Source organism: Eublepharis macularius, chromosome 14 (assembly GCF_028583425.1).
Source record: "Eublepharis macularius isolate TG4126 chromosome 14, MPM_Emac_v1.0, whole genome shotgun sequence".
Lineage (NCBI taxonomy): Eukaryota > Metazoa > Chordata > Lepidosauria > Squamata > Eublepharidae > Eublepharis > Eublepharis macularius.
The window spans coordinates 62,929,587-62,948,577 of NC_072803.1; the positions used below are offsets into that span (position 1 = coordinate 62,929,587).

Consider the following 18,991-nt stretch of genomic DNA (forward strand, 5'->3'; position numbering starts at 1 on the left):
CCCCACCACCACCAAAAAAAAGGATAAGAAAAATGAAGTTAAAGGAAGACTTTTGACTGCTGATCAGCAAACTTGGAAAGGCTGTTCCGTATTCTCCAAACGGTATTTCCTGCAACTGTGGCTTCTCTAACAGAGACCTTTTCACATAGAAAGTTGGAACGTTATTTGCACCACCTAGACTTCGTTAACTTCTATGGTTTTATATCAGATGTGGAAATTCCATGCTGATCTGGCAAGTGTCCCTCTAAGCCAGTGTCTGCCTTGCTGAAGACTCAAGGCATCTCCTTTGCCCAGGAATTTTGTGTTTGGTTCCAGCTGCCATGCTGCACCACGCTGCTTTCTTATTGCACTGCCTCCCACTGGTCATGGGACAATATGACCTCTGCAAATCCTGGGTAACCACTGACGACGGGCCAATGTGGGAGTTCTACGCCTGCCAACCGAAGGCTGTGCAGATGAAAGACTACGTGACCGTGAAAGTGGATCCATCTGAGATCACCTGTGGGAACCCCCCAGAGAGATTCTGCACTCACGTAAGTTGATGTTGTTAATTTTTTAGAGAGATCTGGATCAAGCAGCTGTCACAGTGAGACAAATCTGTGATAAGGACATTCGAAATGAGACTAAGAGAATTGTGTGGTGAGAAAAATAGAAGTCTAGAAGCCTCTCATGGCCATATCTGAATGTCTGTGTTCTGTCCCTGCCTCGTATTTTGAGTGACCCTGAGAAGAGAAATCAAGAGTACTGTACAAATATAGTTGACAACATTGTTTGAATCATTGTCTGAATTTGGGAAAGGTGTTGAGTGATATTAGAAGGTAAGATGAGGTAAATACGTTCTCATCCGCTCTGTTTAGTGACCCTGGTTTGTGTTTATCCCATTAAATACAATCAGAAAGTTTTTTTGTACATGCTTACCTAAAGCACACAGCACATTCTTGCCACACACCCACATACATGTTGAAGTCAATGTAAATTGACTTTCCCAGCAGATGCTCAGGTGTTTAGCCCATCTTATAAATACTTCAGAGCTGGTACAGATCAGAACAAAGTAGATTGAACTAGGATGTGTCGAGTCATGAGCTTGCCTTATTTGTAAAACCAACATGCCAATACAACGAAAAGCCAATTCAGATTGACTTCTCAGCATGGAATGTAGTTATATGAATCCAGCCAAATCTGGTTGCTTAGTCCCGAGGCTGAGGCCTAAGCGAGTCTGGGTCTGTTTAGCGGCTGCACAAGAGACAGTCTGGAAACCCAACGTGTGCTGCCTTCGTGGAAGAAAGATGGGAGATAAATGGCAAATCAGTGCCATTGTTTGTTTCCGCATGGGCTAAAGTATGTTCTGTGCAGTGTCTGTAGGAAACTCTTTCCACTCTTTCATCCTGTGTGTGGCAGGAGTGCCGTGACTAAAGCAGAATCGATATGTATACATGTATATGCAACAATCGCCTCCTTCACTTTTCCCACGTGTGAAATGGGAAGATCAATAATAACTATACATCATAGTTACGGGGGAGCAAGTCGGTAAGGGTGTCAGTAAACAACTGTTTGAGGAAATGCCTTTTGAGAAGCATTATTAGTAATGCATTAGATAATACTACCTTCTTGCAAATTGGACCCCAAAAGTTACTAATCTAAAGAATTCTGTCACTCATCCTCTCGTTCCTATGTGATTTATCTATGGCATAATGGTAGCTTTTAGAAAAAGGGGACAGAATCGAACTCTGTTCCAGCTTACTAAACTTTTCTTTTCAGGTCACTCCGAGTCTTCTGTGTCACTGGCGACGCTCCAGGTGGCTGTTCTTTATAAGCTTCTCATCCTATATATTTGCCTTTCTACACCATTGATCCGTCTGCTTTATCCCATACGTCAACGGATGTTGGGTGCCATTAACGATATTAGAATGATAGACAAAGGGTTGCTTCTGAGTAAATATGCCCAAAATTGGATTGCAGCAGATCTAACCAGCAAGGGGGGAAATTCTCCTGTGGAAGTGCCATTCATTTTAGTGGGGCTGGCATAGGAAAAGGCCACTATAGACTGAGTACCACGTGTATTAATTTCCCTGGGGATGGGGGGTTGGAGGGAAGGAGTAACGTCCTTTGGATTTTCCATTTCAAGCACCATGATGTTTTTTGGGCTGGCTTTGCTCCCATTCTTATAGGCATTTTACAGCAATGAATGCATGGTACAGTCTTAGCAGAATGGTAAGAGGGAGAAGAAGTGCCTTGAATAACAAAGATGGCACAATGATAATGACAGCCCCTGGATCAAAGGTGAAACTCACAAACACCTGAAGGTTGTTCTTAAATCTCATTATCAGAACGGAGTCAATGAATAATTGATAGAGAGCAGCACTAAGGGCAGGATTTTTCTTATTTTGTTTTTAAAAGAGTTTATCTACTGCTGAAAAGCAGCCCCACGTCTTGGTTGCTGAGCATTAAGAATGAGGCAGATGATGCTTATTGGACGGAATTGAGGAGGGGAGGGGAGCAAGATTTCATTTGGTCCAGGACTCACCATCTTTAAGCTCCCGGGTCTGTTTTTAATGCTACAGTTGAGCTCTAGAATAATAAAACAGGGAGAATATCTGAGTACCTGCGGAGTATATTCTTTTGCTCATACCCAGTGCCAGCCTGTTCACTTCTGGAATTTCGTGGACAGGCATGGGCCAACCTTACCTTAGACATTAAGCGCTTGAAATGGTCAAACTAACTGATCCAGGACTCTACATGACCGTCTTCCAGGGCACATCAAGGAAAGGAGCGAAGGCTTGAAAAAGGCAAGAGGGCGCTAGGATGTCACTCATCACATCTCTGCTAAAATAATAATTTGAATATTAGATGGAGAAGAAGGGCCATTGCGAGAAGCACCAAAGCGTCTGTTTCTTAGACCAGCCAGCCAACCTGAGTGAAATGCTTTCCTGTTGGGGTCTGGGAGCATCGCTGGAACTGCTCTGGCTTATTGCTGTCAAGAGGCTTCCTTAATCATTTCCCTGAAATTCCATCCTTTGGCCACAATTTTGTGGTGGGTCACCAGACGACCCTCTTCTGTTCTGGACACAGGCTTTGCCATAGCTTGGCTGGTTTTAAATCTTGACATGATTAGGGGTGAGCAGAGGAACCAGGTGCCGTGGTGCTGACAGATTGTTTTTTCCCTGGCCATTTTCACACAGCCTACCGGCCCCGGAACATCACACCAAGCTCCCGGAACGACAGCGTCTTCCTGGCGCGAAATCATACCAGTAAGATGCTGTCGTTCCAGGAGCTCGGCGTGATGTTCCGTGGCCGGTAAGCCGTGTGAGAATGGCCCCTGCCACTTTACCTTTAATGTAGTTTTGGCTTAGGAATAAGTTGGAGATCCATGTTGTCAGTCTCCCTCCCTCCCACGTGCACACACACACTCACCTTAGCACCAAGGGGAACACCTGCTCTGATTGTGCAAAAATGGGTCAGCTCACAGTGTGATTGAGTGGTTAAGTTCGGGGGTACCATTTCAGGTTTCAAACACAGGGGCAAGATTCTCAATAAGATTCAAGGACTTATTCTTAGATATATTCACAAAATTGTATTTTTTTAAAAAGGCAGTGTGTGGTAAGAACACTTGTTCTGATTTCTTTTTAAATGCTTTTTAATAATGAAAGCAGGGTTAGCAGTGCAGGTCACACAGACACCTCATATTAAGCAAAAGGATTTGTGCCTTTGACATGCACGTCTATTGAACAAGGTCATTTGAGTTGACTAGAGCAGTAGTCCCTTGCTTGGAGCCTGGCGCACAAGTTGGGGTCTTTACCCTCCATATATACCCCGATCCCCCGCTTGTTCTAAAACTTGCCCCCTGAGGTGAGGAGGTACAGTGCTACACTGATGAAAATGTGTTGTAATCAAACATGTTTTTGAAGTGGGGATAGTGTTTGCTGATAGGGCGCAATAAGGTTCATAAATGAAGTGTGTGTGTGTGTGTTGGGATCTGTGCAGAACGGGGATGTAGCCTTGTATTTTAAAATATCCTATTGTAAGGAGTCCTTGAAAGTATGGAGGACTGTTTTCTCTCTGTTTCTCTTCTCCTCCACCCTCAGTGTGAAAGACACGTTAGGAATTTGCCCTTGTATTTTAAAAATCTTAACACATTTTCCCCTTAAAAATTAATTGTTGTCTTTTATTCTGTGCGGTTTAAAGCTCAGCAGGCGCATTTGATTTATAATTCACAAGTCTTGCTTTGTTTAACGGGTTCAGAGGTTGGGAAATGCAACAGCAAAATAATAGAGTCGGAGTCCTTTTGTGGCTGTGTGGTGTTACAATCAAGGTGAGCAAAACGCAGGCCAGGCAGAGTGACCAACTCAGACTGTATTTTAGAGGATTCCAACCCTACCCCACACACCGATAATTGCTTTTCAAGAAGGGCCATTCATGCAGGTTTCTGAAACAACGCTTTCAAAATAAATGCCCCATGCCTCTCCATTAGATCAGAAGAGAACCTGCAGCCCTGTGCTCTCCTTTCTTTCTTTGACTAAACTGTTTTGCAGTCTTATTGGAGGAAAATCACTACTTTGATACAGGTGGCTGTGACATTGCTGTTTCTATCCTCCACCTTTCTTTGCCCGAGACCGTAGGGAACTGCTGCCGCCCACAAAGAGAGAGCACACAGCTAGATGGACCTGCGGGGTCTGATGATACTGAATTCTGTTGAGGACTAAGCCAGCCATCCTCTGCATACCTCTTTGCCTTCATTCATGTAAGCTCATCCATTTCTTGCTCAGATCTGAGTGCGACAATATTTGAGTCAGACACGATGAGACATTTGGACGTTTTTGTGAACAGATTTCCAGCATTTTTAATTGCTAAAGAGAAGTTGTGGGGGGCAGGAGATGGATCACGGCCATGGGATGGTTTAACTCTTTCCCCAAATGTCAGGCACAGAAGCTGTAGCTGTGATTTGCCCCCTTTGGGGAAACCTTGTAGATTCCCTGGGCGAATAGTCCCAAGAGCCTGTTTGAGATTGGAGAAAGAGTTGAATTCCCCTTTCACACACCCACTTCAGGTCATGGCCTGGATCCAAATCAGGGAGGCCCTGCGGCTGAAATTTACTATTTAGTGATAGAAAATGCCCGGGCTGCCCAGTCCTAGATTTTCCAGGATCTTGTCTCTTTGATCCTTAAACACATCAGATTCTTGTTTTCAAGGTGACTCTTGTGATTTAATATTACTCCAAAAGAACATCGCAGAAGCAGACACCCCCCCCCCCAATGCTAGTGAGCCTGGGTGGGATTTTAATGCAGGGCTAAGAGAGATGAGGTATCACAGATGTTAAAGGAATTGGGAGAAATTCCACCGAGTTCCATCCCTTCTAGGTCCTGAAGCTCTTCGCATCTGGCTGCTCTTTCCACTCCACAGCGCATTCTTGCCGCTTATTAATGTCGAGGGTTTTATTTTCACAGTTCTTGAACTTCTTCTTGTTCCTGTCAATGCCCTTCAGGCAGGGACACCTTAAAAATGAATTGTAAATTTCACATAAGATGAGAGGGAGGGAGGAAGGGAGGGAGGGAGAGACAGACAGACAACATACTGAATGCATCCAATAGACAGGAACCTGTTAAAATGTGGATCTTGTAACCAAAAGCTGTGGAAGCATTAGTTACAGTTAAGGAAATTATGCAAACACAGTAAATGCGCCTACAGGTCTCAGAACACAGAATTTTAACTTTTGCAGCCTGGAGTGATGGACGCAGAGTACCGAGCCCCATGATGGGCTCCGTCCTTCTGGCTCTCCTTTGCAGTGGCTGCTGGTGTGTGTGTGTGTGTGTGTGTGTGTGTGTAAGTATCTCTCCCCTACTCAGATTGTGCTCCTTTGTTGCAGGGATACAGCGGTTAGTGTTATTCAGGGCTCATTTTGAGGGGGAACATGCAGGAACGCAGTTCCCCAAAAGAGATCACATGTCAGGTGGCCCCGCCCACCTGACTCTCTGCCATTTGGGCTCGTTTTGGCCTGGATTGGGCCTCTGACGGGTGGTGGATCACTCTCCCACTCAGCAGCAGCCCGATCCTAACCATTTTGGGCCCCTTTTCGGCCATTTTCAACCCCTTTTTGCCATTTTGGGCCCAATTTTAGCCTTGAATGGCCAGGATTGGGTCCAAAACAGCCAGGATAGGTGATGTCAGGGGGCGTGGCATATGCAAATCAGTTATGCCAATGACACAGTTCCGGTGATGGCAAGGGGGTGTGGCATATGTTAATGAGTTATGCTAATGAGTTATGCTAATGAGTTCCTCCAGCTCTTTTTCTATGAAATGACCCTTGATGTTATTGATGCGTTGGGGAGGGTATTTTGATGGTGTCAGCAAGCATTGTTCTACCAGGAAATAGCGCCTCTTAATTTTGGCACCAGTGTGGGAAAGGGGGCGAATGGGTGGAGGCTTTGTTTGTCAGTTACACTTTTGGCTAAATTTGGCTCCTCTTTTAATTCTTAGCAAAGTTGGCCTATCTTTTTGTCAGTCCAGCCCATCTATCCCTTGCTCAGATCTCTGTCTGTCTTTAGGAAGTGTACTTGGTGTTGTTGCTCAAGGAAATAGTCTGCTCACGTAGAATATGTAGTAGTAGTAGTAATAATAATATCGGTAATAATAATAATCTGACAAAGAGAGCTATAGTTCTCGAAAGCTTATGCTACAATAAAGTTGGTTAGTCTTAAAGGTACTACTGGACTCTTTACTACTTTGACCTGTATAAAAATCATAGAAATCTGTTTTGGGTTTTGTAAGCCCAAGGGAAGGGCAGAACGATTTGATCCACAGCAAGTGCAAATCTCATTCTGCCCGCTTCCTGGCTTCTGAGATTTCTGCAGGTAGAGCTGACACCTTTTGCTGGTTGCAGAAGTGATAGCTCAAGCGTTGCCCTTACGTTCTGCTGTGCCTCCCAGGAGCTCAAAGCAGCTTGAATGTGCCTTGCCGGTTTTCCAACTAGGTAGTGCGCAGGGCCAGACTTGCTTAGAATTGTTATGTACAGCGCATGGGTCCTGTGAGTGGGCTGCTCTCCCGTGCAAAACGTACTTTTTCTGCAAAGCCTTTTGTCTGAACCTGTCAGTTCTTGTCCCCAATCCAAACAAAGCCTATAGAGTAAGAGGGTGAATATGGTGCTGCCAAATAACAGCTGACTTATGGTGACCCCAGCAAGGGATGTTCAAGGCAAGAGATCAACAGAGGTGATTTGCAATTGACTGCCTCTGCGTAGTCACTCTGGACTTCCTTGCTGGCCTATCATACAAGTACTAACCAGAGCAGAACCTGCTTAGCTTCTAGGATCTAACAGGATTGGGCTAGCCTGAGCCATCCAGGTCAGGGGAGTTGTATTTGTGACTATATTTTATTATATATTGCTACATATGGCAGACTACAGGTGTCTACATCATGCCCTGAAACATCTTTTCTCAGACTTTTTCACTGTTTTAGCAGGGACTGGCAACCCTAGTGGGGGCAGAAGGAGTGGATAAACAGAACTTTTCCTCCTTCTTTCAAAACACTAGAACTCGGGGTCACCCAATAACATTAGCAATACATTCAGGTTGGACAAAGCCATAGATTCAGGAAGGACAAAAGAATGCTGGTTTACTCAATCAGTAATTAAGTTGGGGATTCTGTCTGGCTATGGATGACAGGCTCTGGCAGATCAGACCCCTGTACCATTACAGCAAGAAATCCAAGTTCTTGGTTAAAAGGTTTTATTCAGGAATCAGATCATTTCCACAGATACGTCCATAGGATTACTTAGAAGCAAGGTAAGCAACTAAGCAGTAACAGCAGGTTGACAAGAATACGCAAGATGGGTGAAAATCTTTCTGTTATAGAGCACAATTACTCCTTTCCCCCTCCCAATAGTAAAACACAACATTTGGCGTGAACCAGTCAGGAGAACTCACATATTTTACCTATTGAGTCTAGACATAAAAAGGCATGAGATTAAAACTGAAACACGGTAATTCATGGAAGTGAGCAGTGTACAAGGTCATAAGCACTGAGAGCTTCAAAGTGTTAGATAAGACAGCTGCAGCTGCAGAAGCCCTGTGAAAGCAAGCTATGGCATTAGCAATATGACATTGGGGTACAGCAAGAGTAATGGTTGAAAATATCAGGCCAACATTAAACAATGGCATGGATGTATGGGTACAGACATGACATTTCTGCCTCCCCAAAGATGGCCCCTCCTCCTAAGGGCCAGGTTTGTCAGGATAGCAGTTGTGAAACTGTGATACCAGTTTTGGAGCATTCACATGCGATTGTTCCACCCATTCCCTTTGAGATTCATCAAAGTCTTTCCAGCACACTAAATAGAAAAGTTTATTGTATTTCACTTTGGAGTCCAAAATTTCTTCTACTTCATAATGAATGTGTCCATTTACTAGCATTGGATGAGGGGCTCCTCTGTCTGGATGCCACTGGTCAGATGGGGGAGCCTTTTTCAGAAGGCTCAAGTGAAATATTGGGTGGATTTGTCTTAAGTTCTTTGGGAGCTCTATTTCCACAGTTACTTCATTGATTAATTTCTTTACAGGAAAAGGTCCTAAATATCTCCAGCCCAGTTTCTTGCTAGGTTGCTCCCCTTTAATGTTCTTGGTGGAAATATATACAAAGTCTCCTGGTTGTAATTTCCACTGTTCAGAGCGTTTTCTGTCAGCAATTTTTTAATAGTCCTCTTTTGCTTTGTCCAAAGTTTTTGTATGATTTCCCAATGGGAGGTTAAATTAGTCCACCCTTCTCCTAAATCTCCTGGCTGTTGGGATTCAGGGTTTGCAGCAAAAGGCTGCATATCCATTTACTATTTTAAAAGGGGAAGCCCCTGTAGAAGAATGCACTGAGTTGTTATATGCATGTTCTGCAAAATCAAGGAAATCAATCCAGTCGTCTTGTTGATAATTGATGTAACATCTTAAGAACTGTTCTAGCACCTGGTTTGTGCGTTCGGTTTGTCCGTCGGTTTGAGGATGATAGGCGGAGCTAAGACCTTGTTCAATACCAGCAACTTTAAGAAGCTCCAGCCAGAAGTTGGCAACAAATTGTACACCTCGATCTGAGATTACTTTGGTAGGAAACGAATGCATTTTGACTATGTGCTTCATGAAACGGCTGGCTAGTTTCTTGGCTGTAGGAATAGTAGTGCGTGGAATAAAATGAGCTTGTTTGGAGAACAAATCCACTACTAAGATTACTGTGTATCCCTTTGAGGGGGGAAGGTCTCTGCCAATGATGGCCACAAGCATGTATGGCTAGAAAAGGGAGTGAGATGGATCCATGGAGGATAGGTCCAACAGTGATTGTCAGCCATGATGATTTATAGGAGTCTCCACCATCGGAGGCAGTGAACCTTGGAACCCCATAGAACTGTGGCCTCTGTGCCCTGTTGTTGGCCCTCCATAGTTAGGTGTGAAACAGGCTGCTGGACTAGATGAACCACTGGCCTGATCCAGCAGGGTTATTTTTATGTTCTTGGAGTTCCTGAGTTGAAGTTGCCTCCAGCCTATGGCGACCTTATGAATGAGAGTCCTCCAAAACCATCCTATCATTAACAGACTTGCTCAGATCCTGCAACCTGGAGGACATGGCTTCTTTTATTGAGTCAAGCCATCTCGTTTTAGGTCTTCCTCTTTTCCTACTGCTGTCCACTTTTCCTAGCATTTCCTAGCACCGACTTTTCCAGAGAATCTCGTCTTCTCATGTTGTGACCAAAGTACGATAGCCTCAGTTTTGTCACTTTAGCTTCTAGGGAGAATTCAGGCTTGATTTGACCTAGTACCCACTTATTCATCTTTTTGGCCATCCATGGTATCCACAAAACTCTGCTCCAGCACTGCATTGCAAATGAATCGATTTTCTTCCTGTCCGCTTTCTTCAATGTCCATTGTCCAACTTTCACATCCATATATCGTAATGGGGAATACATCTAGAAGTATGTATCTTGAACAGATCCGCCAATACAAATGGGCACAGGAGAAATGTCCTTTTTGCCGAGTGCCAAAATTGCATATTGATCAGAGCCGCCAACTCTCCCATCGTGATTATTAAATGTGAATACAAACAGATATTTTAATTTGGGTAATCACTATAACAAATGGTGGTTTTGACTCTGACTTCTTTGGAGAGTGAATTATACTCACTAGCTAGTAGGGATGGGACAGATGCATTCCAAATTGAGCTGTAAAGTTAGGATATAGTTGTTTTTGGAAGAATTTCTGGGAATGGATGCATTGGGGGATCAAAAGAAATGGGATTGGTGGCTCTACGGGAACTGGAGTGTCAGAGCTTCTGGGGGGTGTAGCTGGAGAAGCAGAAAGGCATTATGAATATGGTAAATCAAGAGATAAATGGGGCAGGCTGCCAAGACCCTGGAAGGGGTAGGGAATCCCCTACCCCAAGTTTCCATTGCTTGCCACCACTCCAAAAGGTGTTTGTATGGGGATTTAAAAAAAAAAATTAAAACCTGGTGGTGTCACTTCTGGGGAAAACTAGTAAAACCATAGAGTTTGTGGAAATTCCTAGAGCTACTTGCTGTCCTTTCTGGGTTGCCCCCCAAAGTGATGTCACCATGCACACAATGTTGCCTCCCCACCATGTTCCTGCCTTCAACCCTCCCATCAGTTGCCAGCTGATTCTGTTCATTGATCGTCATTGTTTAAGAGAAAGTGTGTTTGTATTAGGTTTGGTGCCTAACTGTCTGCATTGTCACTTACTACTACATTTAAATTTGGGTCAATGGTTTCTTGCTTGCTGTCAGATCCTGATAGTTATGAAATTTTTCCTTCACCGGCGGCAAAGGTTTTCTTTTCTAGTCCCAAGGATTGTTCCTGACCACCCAGGGATTTGAATCTGAGAATGTACAAAAGAATGTAAGACAGCATGCAAGTCTAGGTCTTAAATTAGAATTTGCTGTGTATATTGAGTTTCTCCACACAAGCTTTAGTTAAAACAGTTCAATGATCATTTTATACTGCCAGAAGCATGACTAAATGTAGACAGAAAATACAGTTCGCTGCTTTATGAAGACAATGGGGCAACAAAGTCATTTTAAACCCTTCTAAACATAATTTATTCTTCTTCCAAAATCCACCTTTCAACAGGGAACCTTTTTCAAGCAACAGAAAAGAAAACCAGGGAATGTCTGTGACAATAGGATCCCATTCCACTGACTGCTTAAAACTTTGCCCGTGCACCTGTGTATATGTTTGCTTGTTTTATCGGAACCACATGGGTTAGAAATGTTAAAGAAGCAGAAGCTGAGATTTTCGGAATATGAAATTCTGTATGCCATTGAGAACAGTCAGCCCTTGAAAAACACGTTAGCAGACTTGTGTAATACATACTTCTGTTCGTAGTGAGTCACTAGGACATCACATCTCTCTCCTGAATGAATCATGCATTTGAGCTGCAAAAGTAAGCAGGGAAAACGTGTTGTCGTTTGATGCTTACGCTTTCCTATCATTCAGGATGGCCTGAGAGTCCAAACAGATAACCTTCGTTTCATACTTTACCCTTCCAAGATTATTCAGATTATTTCCTTGAGGTTTCCCACTGCAGCCGCGTCAGCCCCAAAGGCAGCCCCTTCCGCTTTATCTCTCTTCCTGATGTGGCTACTGAATGGGGAGGGGAAATCATTTTGTGCATGTTCAGAAACACTGTCTTCTTCTTTAGTGTTGTACATGTCCCAAGGCTGAACCAGGCCTATGTTTATCCCTCAGAGCTTTCGTGTCTCCAGGCTCAGTTGCTATTGCATTATCCGTCTACTGGTTGTACTTGGACCAGGGTTCGGGAGCCTCCTTATGAAGAATAAGCTCCTCTTCTTGGAGACTGGGGCATCAACCACAATTCCCCCAAGACTCTAAACCTGAATTAAACCCTGGTTTAGAAACCCAGTTAATATAGGAAAAACTAACTCCAGTTAGCCAGTTGTTCTTGCATTCATACATCATGGATAACCAGAGTTCGTATCCAGGCACAGTTCTTCACACAAGGAGGAGAACTCAGGTCATGTGCAGTGCGAGGTGTGACCATGGAGAGAGGAGATCTCCACCCTTGAATGCTCGCTCTGGAAGGTTCGAAACCCTAGCTCTGTTGAAATGCAAAGACCATCTGTGCGAATGCACAGGTGGCCACTCAAAGAACAACAGTTTTTACTCTGATGTATGTTGCATCTTGAGACGCTTTTTAAATAAGGCCTAAGGCGAAGTGGTCAGTTCATGGCAGAGGTGAGATTTGATTAACTGGGGAGCCTCACCGCTCATGTATGGCAAATGCAGTATCCCAGCTGTCAAGACTGATCGTAGGAATCCTGATTCCTAGCAAGACAGCTTACTCTCTGCTCACGTGAGGAAGCAGCGTGTCATGTGAATATTTAAATCTGGCAGAAAGGAAAGCGCCACAGGAGCGTTCTCCAAAGAGTGATCCGCATGCCATGCCGCTTAATCCCAGATCTGTTGGAGCTGGCTGTGGCTGAGAAAGAAAAGACTTCCGCGTGTGGTCAGTGGCACTGCCTTCTTCAGTATCATTTTACGTGGTCTGGGCCTAGTCGATGCTCTGCTTGATTAAGCCCTGCCTTGAGTAGAGTCTTACATGAACAAATCCGTAATGGTTGTATATAGTCCCCCAACACACACACAAGGCAAACAGGAGTTGCTGTCAGTCCTTGGCAGTTCGGCCCCTTAAGTTCTCCACATAGGGTTGCCAGCCTCCAGGTAGTGGCTGGAGATCTCCCGGAATTACAACTGGTCTCCAGGCCACAGAGATCAGTTCACCTGGAGAAAATGGCTACTTTGAGGGGTGGACTCTATGGAATTACGCCATGTCAAGGTCTTTTCCCTCCCAAACCCCACTTTCTCCAGGTTTTACCCCCCAGATCTCCCAGAATTTCCCAACTTGGAACTGGCAACCCTATCTCCACAGTTAACACACAGGTGTTCTAGTTGAGCAACTTTATTAGAGATCCATACAGTTCAAGGTGTTCACACAAACGTAGCAATTGGCAGAAGTGACTATTTTTAAAAAGGCACTACTAATTATAGGGAAACTTCCCGCCCTTTGGGTCTGTCGACATTCTGGCGCGAAAACCCCGAAGAGTTAAATGGGAACTGATTGGTTTAGGCTAGACAAGAGTACAGAATGAAATCATCTCAGACTCTGAGAAAAGATACATCGCTCACTGCCCACAGCTTGTGTCCAAGGACACTTGCTCCGGAAGTGAAAGTAAATACGTTCAAGAGGTAACAGTCAACCCCCACTCGTCCAGTACATTACATGTTAGCAGTTAACACACTCTCAGATGATTTATGCAGTATTCAGAATACAACCTTTGCAAATAGTTATGATCAGCACAAAATGCAAAACGTATTCATGGTAGGTATGCAGACATACATGACAGTTGCCTTCCTCCGTAGTGAATAAAGTTTCATTTTGGCACCAGGAAATATAACCTCCTGGCCCTGTATAGGCTGACCCTGTGCCTGTAAGGGACTTGCTGAGGTCGATGGTGTGTATAATAAGCAGAACATTCCTGGAGTTGTGAGTGTAGATTGGCATTCTAAAAGTGTGGAATAAACTTGTTATCTTCGCAACTCATTTTATGCCGGTGATACAGCATTTACCATAAGGTGGAACAAACAAAAGACTCCAGAGACAAAAAACTGTTACAGAAACTAGGTAAAAAAAATGGGATTCTTGGAATATTTTTTATGGCTAAGTAATAAATGATAGGCCCCTGCACTGCAAAAATTTACGCTCACCATTCGTTTTACCTATTTGAAGAGTACTTAGGTTTCAAGGCCAGCTCTGTAGCTTGCTAACTCTGTAGCTCTGGACAACATTGTTAACCTTTCTGTCTGTTTTCCAAATGGCAATACAAACCTGCAGTAAAGGTGTAGCTTCCTTCCTCTGTGCTGCATATTTATCTGCTAGGAATCGAACATCAGCTGCACAAACCGTTATCTTAAGTGAGGCTGGCTAGAAAATAATGATGCCAGCAAAGGTATCGGATAACTTTTGGGGAACAGCAAATCTCAATAACTTTTGTAACAAGTACTAAGCATGATGTCCAAGCGTTTGCCAACTCCAGCCTGGAAAATTCCTGGAGATTGGTGTGGGGGGGCAGTGCCTGATATGGGCAGAGATTGGGGAAGAGACGAAGCTCAGTGCGGATGTAATGCCATAGAGCCTACTCTAAGAAGCTGCTGTTTCCTCTAGCAGAGAACAGCTTGAATTCTGGGAGAACAACGGGCCCCACCTTGAGGCTAGCAACCCTAGAGAGCCATGTCGGTCCATTTAAACAAGAATTACCAGGTCAGAAGAACTACTGTCTTTATTAGGACGAACCAGCTCTCACAAAACACTACCACAAAATAATTTCAGATTGCACCGATGCCTCCTCAGGCTAGAGAGCCAGTGTGGTGTAGTGGTTAAGATAGTGGACTAGGATCCGGGCAGACCCAGGTTCGATTCTCTGCTCTGCCATGGAAGCTTGCTGAGTGACCGTGGGCCAGTCTCAGCCTAACTCCTCACAGTTTTGTTGTAAGGGTAAAATGGAGGCAAGAATGATATAAGCTGTTTTGCATCGCCATTGGGGGAAAAGACAGGGTATAAATGAAGTAAATAGTTGAAATACGCAAAGAGCACTTCTTTCTCATCACTGAAAGCTTGTCTGCTGCTTTGTGCACCCTGAGTGCACCTAGTAATGTTGTATTTTTTCTGACTCTGAGTAAAATTTTACAAAAATTGATTCTGGATGTCTACCAGGTGGCATGATGAATTGGGGGCATGGTCCTGAAAGCTGTTTTAAAAAAGAACTTTGGTCTCTTAAAGTGGGGAATGGTGGACTTCCCCCTCTTCTTTGTTTTCATGGATCTTAGTGCCCATGGCGATCTTGGCCATGGACTTCCATCTCCTGTGTTATATAATTTTCCACTTTGCCGCCTGTAGCTTCCAGGACAGTTTTATTACTAAGCTGAGCCAAAACTACTCTAAGCAATTAGTCTAAAACTGTAATTTCATGAACATTTTGGCTGCCTTGAAAAGCATTCCACCCATTTTTTTTGGCAATACTTGTGAAACTATTTTCCTTTTAATTGCATTGTCCTCTTGCTGTCTCTTTCATTTGGCTTTTTTTCCTCTGTGATGTCATCTCATGTAGCCAAACCTAACTGGGTACGTAGTGTAGTGAAGTCAGTATGTTTACTATGTGATCCTAGTCTGACACTTGAACCACTACACCACATCGACTCTCTAGCCTGAGAATTCATCTGTGGAATCCATGATTTGAAGCACCCGTCTTGTGGACTGATCTAGGAAGCCCTCCGTTTCCCTCAGTGATATCATAAAACAGTCAAGTCTAATTGGTTGCCTAATGGTCTGACATGATACTGTTCATTGCATCATCCCCCAGGTGGATGGCTCACCTGTGTGAATAATCTGATGAGAAGAAAAAAGCAGTAACTGGAAGAAAAAAAATACCATCAAAGCACCAGCATGTAGAAGTTACGTTGGCAGTGAGCAGAATTAAAAAAGTGAATACTGTTTTCGATCACTAACCCAGCGACACCCTGGTATCAGATCTTCATCTTTTGGCTGCTCTTCTCTTTATATAGGCCATGTATTCACTCAACAGCTCAGCTTCCACATCTACATAATAGTGGAAATACCAGTTCATAGGTGCTGAGAGATTGTCAAATAGCTACGAATAAGTAAGGACTTAAAGAAGTTGAATCACATTTTAATAGATCCAGAAGAGTTAGCTGTGTTAGTCTGTAGTTGCAAAATAGTAAAAAGTCCAGCAGCACCTTTAAGTTGAACCACCTTTATTGTAGCATAAGCTTTTGAGAAGCACAGCTCTCTTCGTCAGATGCACCGTCAGCTTTCGCAAAGCACAGCTCTCTTCATCACATTTCACATTTTTAATGTTTCCCTACATAGCAAAGCAATCCCATGCCAGCTGAAAAATTAGCACAGCAGGGAGAGATCTGAGTTGGAACTCCCTACTCTTCCAGTATTATAATTTTCTACTCACGGGGAGGATTTTGTGTAGAGAAGCATAAAAAATGTACTCTGGAGAGTCCAATCTCTCACAATAGGACTCTTCCACTTCATTGTACTACAGGTGCAAATTTGGCACGTTCAACCCAGGGGATGTTCTCAGTGAGGCCTCTACAAGCTCAGCTGGCCTTCTGCCTTTTAAGGCCTTATTTAAATTGATGGGTGGGGGGAGTGCAGGAGGAGCTGAGTGGGAAACAGGAGCATCCCAGCTTTCTCAGAAGTGCATTGTGCCAAAAAGTGTTTGATTGCAAGCAAGAAATGCATACGTTGATGGATTTGACCGGCATGCCGGCAATGCAGAAGGGGTGGAGGGAGAAATGTATTAAGAGAAATAGTTTGTTTTGAAAGGAATGTGAAGCATCGGCTGTGGCTGCAAAGGCAATCTCGCTCCACTCCCCCGTGCATTGTCAGTGTGACCAGTCCGCAAAACTTGGGCTCTGCGACAACATCACGGAGAAATTCCTGCCGCGTATGCAAGGGTTGGTTCAGGACCTTGGACAGCTCACAAATTCATTACCCCTCCTGCCGAGAGCCCGTCCAGCTCCTTTTGTGGTGGTGTTTTAAAATTATTATTATTATTATTTAAAATTTGATTTAAAAAGAAAAGATATAACAATATAAAGTGCATAAAAACTTATAAGGGTGCTACATTTAAAGTTAAACTAATTGAAAAATGCATTCAAAATATGTAACAGCACAGCTAAATTATAAAATAACTCTCATTCCCTCTCCTTAGCTGCTTATACCCAGACTTCAGTATCACCTTTTGCGGTGGCTTGAAGCGAAGAGTTTGGAGGTTTGCAACCCTCAAGATGCTGATTGAGGGAGATTCCAACAGACCTGGTTTCTCATGTCTCATTGACAGCCAAATTTGCAATGCTGGGCCTGGGAGGTCCAGATTCAGTCTCGGATTTGCCAAGTGGATGTGTCCAAATAATTTCTCGGCCTCAGTTTTCCATTGCTAATGAGGCAATGAGAATGACCAGTACGACCAGGATACCGATTTGCTCTGGGCAAAGAAACTCCTTCTGCTCTACGAAGGTATTTTTGTGTAGCCTATGAACTTGATACTGGCAGCAGTATATATATTTTTTTTTAAAAAAGACAAATTCTGTGGTAAGAATGATTAGGAAAGGGACTGAAAAGAATGTGATCCATATGGCTCATCCTGCATTGGGCAGGAGGTTGGACTAGAAGGTCTGTCTGGCCCCTTCCAACTCTGTGATTCCGTGATAGTGAAGCTATATATCATGGTGTAGCAACTTCCTTACAGGATTGTTCTGAGAATAAAATGGAGGAGAAAACATAGTATGCCACCCCAGGTTCCTTGGAGAAAATAAATTAAGAAATAAATCAATATTATATAAAATATTTGGAATCCCACAAACAGTTCTGGCCGCCACATCTCAAAAGTGAGAATGTCAGAAGGGCAAACAAAATGATCAAGTATTTGAGTTATTTTTCAGTTTAGTTTTTAGTTTAGAGAAAGTTGACGACGGGTCAGTGCTTTTTGTTTTTTTTAAAAGGTACCAGTACTCATATGTATGGCTGCATTGATTTCCACCAATTCTCCCCTCCAGGATTGGAGAGCCCCCCAAAAGATGCCGGTACTCAGTACCAGTGATACCACTACACAAAAAGCCTTGCTAAGGGTACAAAAGTAGTCTACAGCCATACTGGTCCAAAATCCAAAAACAAGGCATAATCCATGCAATACCTTTTATCAGACCCAGCTACAATGACACAAAAAAGTGTGCCAGCTTTCATTTTGAGGGTACAGACAGACATGATGAAATCACAGACCTCTGACCATTTATAAAAGCAAATTCTGAGTGCAGCCCTGATTCAGATTGGAGCCATGCAGGGATGAGAGAGGGGAGATAACCATTCAACCCCTGCCCAGCTGACTGCTTGAAACTCTTTCTCATGCTGTTCTAAAGGGGAAAGTTTGGGTTGCTAAAGGAATTGTCCTATTTCCTGTAACATGCTATTAATGGTGCTGAGCAGGGTTGGAGGGTTAAATCCCCCTCCCCATTGCTCAGCCAGTTTGGTGTAGTGGTTAAGAGTGGCGGGACTCTAATCTGGAGAACTGGGTTTGATTCCCACTCCTCTTCTTGAAGCCAGCTGGGTGACCTTGGGTCAGTCACAGCTCTCTCAGAGCTCTCTCAGCCCCACCCACCTCACAGGGTGATTGTTGTTGTGGGGATAATACTGGCATACTTTGTAAACCGCTCTAAGTGGGTGTTAAGTTGCGCTGAAAGGTTGTATATAAATCAGTTGTTGTTATTATCTGAATCTGCACATGCAATTTTCTTTTCACAGACAGAAAACCACAATCGTCATGTTTACTTGTGCCTGAGGGCATGATGTGTATAATTATGCACAGCGTGATAGTGTGGAGGAAACTGATAGAGAGAACTTTTTTCTCCCTGTTCTGTTATACTAAAACAAATGAAATGGATGGGCAGTAGTAGATTTAGAACAGACCCTATGGATTACTTCTTCATGCAACACGTCATTAACTTTTCAAACTCATTGCCGCAAGAGGTAGTAATGACCATTCGCTTACAAGACTTAGAAAGGACACTAGACAAGTTAACTGAGAGTAGGTCAATTGACGGCCATTTGCCGTGCTGGTTAAATGAAACCTCCAAGTTGAGACAGTGTCCTCCTTGCTGCCTCCTTGTGACTTCCTGGAAGGACCTGATGGCCACTTTAACGGGATGCTGGGCTAGCTGCTCTCTTGGTGCAATCCCACAAGACAGTTGGACTACGACAGGCCTCTGTGGAGTCCACGGAATGGGCCCACCTGTCCCTTCTGCTGACACTGCTTGGCAATGGCAGCTGGTAATGGCACATTGCAGAGCACGTTGGCATGAGGCCCCCTGTGGACAGCAGCTCTCTCCCAGTCTCTGCCACCTTCCCATGG

At 43.9% G+C, this 18,991-nt stretch overlaps 1 protein-coding gene across 6 annotated transcripts in view; it reads left to right on the top strand.

Moving 5' to 3' along the window:
* The first annotated feature begins 320 nt into the window (after window positions 1-320).
* The window catches only part of NTNG2 (netrin G2), a 126,981-nt gene continuing 108,310 nt past the window's right edge, over window positions 321-18,991 (top strand). For all 6 annotated transcript variants that reach the window (XM_054998078.1, XM_054998081.1, XM_054998082.1 and 3 more), the window contains exon 1: window positions 321-533. In XM_054998078.1, coding sequence (XP_054854053.1) covers window positions 321-533 — 213 coding nt within the window. The remainder of the gene's footprint in view (window positions 534-18,991) is intronic.